This window comes from Coenobita brevimanus, unplaced genomic scaffold (genome assembly GCF_032717465.1).
Source record: "Coenobita brevimanus isolate Jiangsu-jjx unplaced genomic scaffold, ASM3271746v2 jjx.HiC_scaffold_150, whole genome shotgun sequence".
NCBI lineage: Eukaryota > Metazoa > Arthropoda > Malacostraca > Decapoda > Coenobitidae > Coenobita > Coenobita brevimanus.
In genome coordinates, this window is record NW_027642341.1 from 6,485 (window position 1) to 14,701 (window position 8,217).

The 8,217-nt window shown below is 39.7% G+C and overlaps 1 protein-coding gene across 1 annotated transcript; it reads right to left on the minus strand.

Annotated features, from left to right (window-relative positions):
- Positions 1-5,829: 5,829 nt before the first annotated feature.
- LOC145389604 (uncharacterized) lies at positions 5,830-6,792 on the minus strand. The gene has a single exon (XM_080264849.1). The coding sequence runs from the start codon at positions 6,790-6,792 to the stop codon at positions 5,830-5,832; it is 963 nt and encodes a 320-aa protein (XP_080120975.1).
- Between the last annotated feature and the right edge of the window lie 1,425 nt (positions 6,793-8,217).

Consider the following 8,217-nt stretch of genomic DNA (forward strand, 5'->3'; position numbering starts at 1 on the left):
CTCTATTCTGTTCAACAAGATTTTGGAAAAGACTTTTGCAACTACAGGTGTCAAAGTTATCCCCCTCCAATTGCCACACACACTTAAATCTCCCTTTTTTGGTATTTTTATAATCACTCCATTTTTCCACTCTTCTGGAATTCCACCATTATCCCAAGCCACATTAAAAAGTTTCAAAAGCGCATTCATCAACTCATCATTTTCCACCTCAAGCATTTCAGAGAATATTCCATCCTCACCTGGGGCCTTAAAATTCTTTAACTCCTTTATAGATTTTGCTACCTCTTCCAAAGTTATATCCCCTGTTTCTATCTGCAAATCTCTCTCGGCTGGCAAAATGTCCTCTTCAGCTGGGATTGGTCTATTTAGAACAGATTCAAAGTGCTCTTTCCACCTTCCTTTTATATCCAAATCTTTAGTGTGACATTAGACAGAAATAATTATATGGAGAGAATGGATGCAGATATGGTGGTGAAAAGAGTTTAGAGGTGAAAGGAGGCATGGTAGGACAAGAACCTATCATAATTATCTATCTACAGCCAGACACCATAATCGTCTAAAGGGTGGCCACAGACAAATCGCCTCCATGTCACCCTGTCCCTTGCTATTTTGCTGCCTTTCCCCCAACTTACACCCCTCTCTCTCACAGAGCAAGAGGATGGATGGATATAGCAAATGATCATATATGAAGGCAAGGTACGGAAGCTGATAAGGCTAGGAAACTGAGGCAAATATGGTGACTTATATTACACAGGGGAAAATACATGATAAACAATTGGAAAGTAATATTACGTGCAAGAAAACCATCATCCCTCCCTCTTTTCCCATCCAAAGACAGGGTAACTTAGGGTTTAGAATGCAGGAGAATAGAAAAATATGATAAAGTGAATAATGAGCACCTTAGTCAATAATATGGAGTATAAAACCACTCTAGTACTGCAAAGGAATGTCTTCATGCAGTGGTGCCAATAGACAAACATTCCTAATTTCCTAAAACCCAAGAGGAGCATGGTGGACTGCAGAAGAAGGGCAACATCAGCCTGCAAACCCCCAGATTTAGTCTTGAACAAAATGCAACCACATTCAGGTACTTACTAGACAGTGGAGATAATTGTCATGGTGACTGCCAGAGATCGGGCAGCGTGTAGAGCCGCCATTAGGTGACCAAGGCTGACACAGGCAAGCATGTTGGAGCCGTTATGTGCGATATGATATGATGACATGGCAGTTTCCACGGCTGAGTCAACTCTAACCTGGAAGTGAAAATTATATATTAACCTTTTCAGTCTCTGGTTAAGTTCATAACATTCTCTGAAGACAGCAAGATTTTGCATGGTTCTATCTATCCATCTATTGCCAGATGCCATAATCCCATAAGGGGTGGCCACAAACAAATACAAGCATTTTCCTGAATATTTCCAAGAAAATTGATGGCATGAACTGGGAGGTTTGGGGTAAGTTGGCCTGGAATAACCCTGCAGCCTTCATGGGGTGGCACTGATGTAATGGTGGACAGCAGAAGAGGAACTTCCACCTGCAGCCCACTCGGTTCATGTTGCTCAATGAACCGGGGGCTGCAACTACTATTACTTATACTACAAACTTGGTATAAAATTGAAAAATCACCTTGAAACTGAGCTGAAATAATACGGTACAATGCCAGTCACAAAGAAGTGCCATGGAAAGGATTTTGAGTCACAACACTTTTTTCTGTCAGAGCTGAATGAAATAAAGCTACAAGAGGCTGAAATCTAGGCCAGGTCAAGGTGAAAGAACTATCATAATTAAAACACGATGCATGTCAGTGCCTTACTTAAAGTCTGTGACCCCGATTCATAGTTTCTGTCTGTTAAATGCACCTGGGGACTACAAACTGATGGCTGTGATTAGTGGCACTCACATAATTAGCTGGCTACACTCCCTGATTATACAAAAATCCCCCAAATTCCCTCCTTATCCCGTAAAAGGAAGCTGTAGTGGATCCAGTCCCTGGCTATACAAACATCCCTCAACTCCCTATCCCCTGAAAGAAGGATGGTGTACTGTGAGAAGAGCAATTTTGGTGTGAGCCACTGTGTTTACATCTGCTGAAGTACAATAACCACACACACATTTTAAATAATATGCAGATAATGCGGAATGATAACTAAACTCTTGCTCTCCCCACACTGCTCAATATCCAGCAGCCTCCCTAATCAGTCTCTCACTTGTGAGGTCACCCTCTATGACCTTGTCCTAAGTCTTCCTCAGTCTGCCTCTCGCAATAGTACCCAAAATATTCACCTCAGCACACTGCATACACATGATTACAAATAAAATGCTTAGCCAACAAGGGTGATGCAAAGAGAAAGCTATACAGTACATGGTATCTATGCTATGTCTTCACCTGGATTGGGCATTAAAATAAAGTACGCTGGTACTACGTGTACCGGTAATAATTGTCCGTAAATACGGCAGGAACACGAAAACAACAAAAAGACCACAATTAAAGCCGGCTGGTGGGCAATCTCCAAGAGAGTCTATTTTGTTCCAATAATGTTACAGGAGCTTTCAGTTGGCAACATAAGTATAAGTGTTTTAAATAAATAACAATATATTACTAATAGATTCAAGAATAATAATATTGTATTTCCAGTACTATAAGTAAAATTTAAGCCAATAATATTACATCTTCCTTTTTATACTAAAAGAAAACTTCAATATGGTAAAATTGGAAAGATATCCTTATAAATAAAAGATGCTTGTGAAATTACTAAACATATCAATATTATAACTCAAGTTTACTTCGTGGACGAACAACTCTTCCAGACCTAGTTATAGTCACATTTTCATCTGTTGGTAAATCATGGATTTCAGGATAACCAGGGGTTCTTACAGGTACAGTATGTGACTGTGTAGGGACCCTAGACTTGGGTAACGATACATGATTATAATTCTGAGGGGTAGAAGGCCTAATACTAACTTCATTATCTAATTCATGACTCTTACATAGGGGAGGGGACTCTTTAGTTCTAATCAGATGCCTTCTATTCCTTCTGTATATCTGACCAAAGTTGTCCTTCACCAAGTAAGACCTGGGAGCCACCACAATCCCCTTTTTAGATTCCTTACTTTGGCCATCATTAATCCTAACCACATCCCCCTGTTTCAGATCAATTAAAGGTTTGGCATTCTGATCATAGTAGAATTTCTGTTTATCTTGGCATTCTCTTAACATTCTTTTAATGATTACATGGTCTTGAGTTTCTGGTTTCAGCAATCCAGGAGCTGTGGGGAGAGTGGTACGGGTTCTGCGGCCAAACAACAACTGAGCAGGACTGACATCTCCAACTATGGGAGTATTTCTATAATCTTGTAAACTCTGATATAGATCACCACCATCCCGTAATGCTTTCATCATAAGTTTCTTTATAGTCTGAACACTTCTCTCAGTTAGTCCATTACTTTGAGGATATCTAGGGGAAGAGGATGTGTGTTGGATACCATAAAATTTACAGAATTGCTCAAACTCTTTAGCAGTAAACTGAGGTCCATTATCACTGTGTATAGTTTCAGGTATACCATGCCTTGCAAACTGATGCTTACAGCATTTTACTACACTACTAGCATGGGTTGTTTCTAATTCATCAACTTCCACAAACTTGCTGTAGTAATCAACAAGGATTAGGTATGATTTGCCATTTAGCTCAAACAGGTCAGCACCTAACTTTTGCCAAGGTAAATCAATACTGGGTGAGGCATCAATGGTTCTTTCACTTGTTGGTTACTGAAAGCATTACAAGTATCACAAGAACTAATCAGATCTTTCATTTCTCCATTCATTCCAGGCCAATATACAAGGTCCCTAGCTAATCTTAAAGTTTTCTCAATACCTTGATGTGACTTATGCAGATTCCTCATCACTTTATTTCTCAGCTCTTTAGGTACAATTACTCTATCCATCTTACTTAACAGTCCATTGGAATAACTAATCTCTTCTCTAAAGTTCCAGTAAGCATGTATTTCTACTGGGGTTTGATTCTTACTATCAGGCCATCCTTCAAGAGTGTATTCCTTTAGCATCTGCAGAGTAGGGTCATCCTTGGTTTTCTGTTTCAATACCTCAACTTCCAGTCCAGTACCAACATTCAAGTCCATGGAAACTACACTAACATTAACTTCATCAAAGGATTTATCAAGTTCCTCAGACCAGTTGACTCTACTCAGAGCATCTGCTACATACATCTCTTTACCTTTCTTGTACTTTACCTCAAGAGTATATTTCTGAAGTCTGAGCAACATTCTTTGTAACCTTGGAGGAGCTAAGGAGAGAGGCTTCTTAAAAATGGTTTCCAATGGCCTGTGGTCTGACTCAACAATAACATCTGATTTTCCATATATGTAAGAGTGAAATTTCTCTACACCAAATACAATGGCCAGAAGTTCTTTCTCAATTTGAGCATAATTTTGCTGTGTTATAGTGAGTGAGGTAGCTGCATAAGCAACTGGTTTATCATCTTGCAAGATACAGGCCCCTATTGCATATCCAGACGTATCTACAGTTAGAGTTACAGGTTTTCGTACATCATAAAATCTCAGAACAGGAGCCTCACTAACTAGTTTCTTTAATTTCTCAAAACATTGTACTTGTTCATCATCCCAATGGAAGTCAGCATCCTTCTCTAATAATCTTCTTAATGGTTCATTTATGTTTGACAACCTAGGAATGAACTTGGCTAAATAGTTAACCATACCCATGAATCTGAGAAGTTCAGTTTTGTCCTGAGGAGGTGGAAATCTTGTAATAACCTCCACCTTTCTAGGATCAGGCTTCAATCCATCAGGGGTAAGAACATGACCTATATATTCTACCTGATCTGTCTTTAATTTCAGTTTATTTGAGTTTAGCTTCAAATTTCTTTCTCTACATCTCTGTAGCACAGTATTCAGTCTTTCATCATGTTCTTTCTCGTCACTTCCATATACTAAAATATCATCCATTATAACCTCTACACCTTCTAAATCATCAAACATCTCGTGCATCCTCCTTTGATAGATTTCTGGAGCTGGACTAACACCAAAACCTAAGCGCAGATACCTGTACCTACCAAAGCATGTGTTGAAAGTGAGAAGTTTTCATGATGCTTCATCTAATTCTAACTGCCAAAATCCTTTGGTGGCATCAAGGACAGAAAATACTTTAGCATTAGACAATCTAGTGGAGATTTCTTCAATGGTAGGAAGGGGATAATGTTGTCTCTTTAAAGCTTTATTGAGATCTCTAGGGTCTATGCACACTCTGAGTTTGTCACCTTTCTCAACTATCACCATACTATTTACCCAGTCAGTTGGTGTACTTTCTTTTAGAACTACTCCATTTTTCTCCATTTCATCTAATTCTGCCTTCAGTTTAGTTCTAAGTGCTACAGGTACTTTCCTTGGAGGATGCACTACAGGGCTTACACTGGGATCCACCTCTAGGTGAACTCTACCATCAATGCAGCCTAACCCTTGAAAAACATCAGCATATTCTGAAATCAGTGACTTCATCGACACTGGTATTGCAGATTCTGTTGACTTTGCCGTTACTTGTTTCATAAATTTAACAACACCACGAAGTTCACAGGCATTCCTACTTAGCAGAGGCTTACAATCAAGATCAACAATATGAAACACAAGTTTGTACCTTTGACTATTATGTAGGCATTCAATCCAAATTTTACCAACTGGAGTAACTTTATCTCCTGTAAAAGACACAAGAACAGTCTTGGTTTTACCTAGTGTTGGTTTGGGCTTCATCATATCAAAAATCTTCTTTGGTAGCACACTAACCTCAGCACCAGTGTCAGTCTAAGCCCTAAATTCACATTGATGATCTGGAAACTCAAGTTCTATTAAATCAGGTTTCTTACCAGACTTACAGTAGTTTATATTGGAGGATTTACTCTCAGCACACAGATAACCCACTGTCTTATCTTGATACTCATCAGACCCAGAAGAGTAGTCCTGTTCCACACATGCGTTCCTTACGGACTTACTTCGGGCCTTGCGCTGTCCTTGGGAGGTGCATTTAATCTTGAAATGGCCCCGTCGCCCGCACTTGTGACATTCTTGATCAGCAGCAGGGCAGAATCGGCGACTGAATACGTGCTGGAATCCACAGAACTTGCAGCTTTGTGCATCGATTGGGTTGGGTTCACTTCCATTCCTCTTGGTATTCCTTGCATTGGCCTTGGTGGCTTTACTTGTAACATTAACAGTGGACTGGAAAGCTGCATTAAATTCCTTTAGGTGTTCCTCACTAACTTCATGGGTTCGGCACTGGTTCAGAACCTCTTCTAAACTAGGATCATCAATTCTCAAAAGTCTGCTCCTTAAAGTATCATCAATTATACCACAAATAACTCTGTCTCTTAATAATTCGTCATGCAGGGTACCATAGTTACAGTTCTTGGCCTTCTTTCTTAGGTCTGTGACAAAGCTATCAATACTCTCACCTGGCTGTTGTGTCCTTGTATTAAACAAATATCTCTCATATGTGGTATACTTCTTTGGTTCAAAGTGCAAATTTAAACTAGCCACTAGCTTTTTGTAGTCTTTCTTTTCCTCTTCAGACACAGGAAGTGTGTTGTAGATGTCCAGCAGCTCACGACCACCACAGTGAAGGAGTAATGCAACCTTAACTTCATTCTTCTTACCTTCTTTTTCAGAGCTAATTAGGTATATTTCGAACTCCTGGATAAATCTCCTCCAGTTCTCAGCACAGTTACCTTCCAAAGAAAGAGGACCCGGCAGGCGATTATGGTCGGCCATCTTCACTTGCTAACAATAACAACAACAACGAAGGCCTTGGCTATCTTGTTACAGCTGTTTCACGGAAAACCCTCTTCTTTCAGGTATACAGTCATAATTAGCTTATTCGGGAGACATTCAAGGAAACCCCACACCTGACACCATGTAATAATTGTCCGTAAATACGGCAGGAACACAAAAACAACAAAAAGGCCACAATAAAAGCCGGCTGGTGGGCAGTCTCCAAGAGAGTCTATTTTGTTCCAATAATGTTACAGGAGCTTTCAGCTGGCAACATAAGTATAAGTGTTTTAAATAAATAACAATATATTACTAATAGATTCAAGAATAATAATATTGTATTTCCGGTACTATAAGTAAAATATAAGCCAATAATATTACACTATGCACACACCCACTACCAACCTACCTTTCAGACTCCTGGTCATCCTCCTTTTGGGACTTTGGTGAAAGCTTTGCCATTGCACTTATCTCAAAGGCTTTTCTGGCATAAATCTTTAATTTCCAAACTGCCCTCTTACGGTTTCTATCCTTCTATCTGTGCCTTCATCTCTAGCTTCCTTTCTGATCGTTCTATAGCCGCTGTTGTAGAAGGCCATCGTTCTCCTCCTAGATCTATCAACAGTGGTGTTCCTCAGGGCTCCGTCCTATTACCAACTCTCTTCCTTTTATTCATCAATGACTTTCTAAGCGGTACATCTAACCCTATCCACTCGTACGCTGATGACTCCACCCTTCACCATTCTATTTGGTTCCCGCAACTTCCATCTCAGCAGTTAATTCCGACTCTGAGCTTTTTGTTTCGGAAATGGTATCAATCATATCTTTTCAATACTTCCTCTAAAATGAATAACTTGCAAGAGAATATAAGGTCATTTGTATATGGTGTAATGCCTTCTAAATGGAGCTGAGAATTTTTAAAAGATTGACAGTAAAATAAATGGATGTAAAGCCCATTTTACTCGTTACTCTTCTGTTAAACCTTCCCATTTACCTGCCTCCTTTTATAGTTCTGGATATTTTACATCCTGTGCCAAAGAAAACTATATTTATCTAAGCAGACGCCTTAATCCTGTAAGGGGTGGGCACTGACAAATCACCTACATGTCGCCCTGCCCCTGCCATTTCACTGCCCTCTGCCCCAAAGAAAACTACACATGGATAATGATACCAATGACTGATAATTGCTACAGAACTGCAAAGCAATACTAACCTTCATTCCACTGTGGCTTAACTTGATGTGTAGTACCAACTGCAGATATGTCCAGTCATGGATGGCGGCTAACTTGGTGAAGAGGTAGAAACGGCCAGAGTTGAGTCACCAGCAATGGCAATCCTTCCACTCCTGAAAATCATCCACACCACATTACTCACTAACTCAAGGATACTGTACTTGTCTATCTACCTATATATCTATTGCCAGAC

Excerpts from the sequence above, each read along its gene's own strand:
- LOC145389604 (XM_080264849.1), bottom strand. The coding sequence starts at position 6,792 with ATGGCCGACCATAATCGCCTGCCGGGTCCTCTTTCTTTGGAAGGTAAC.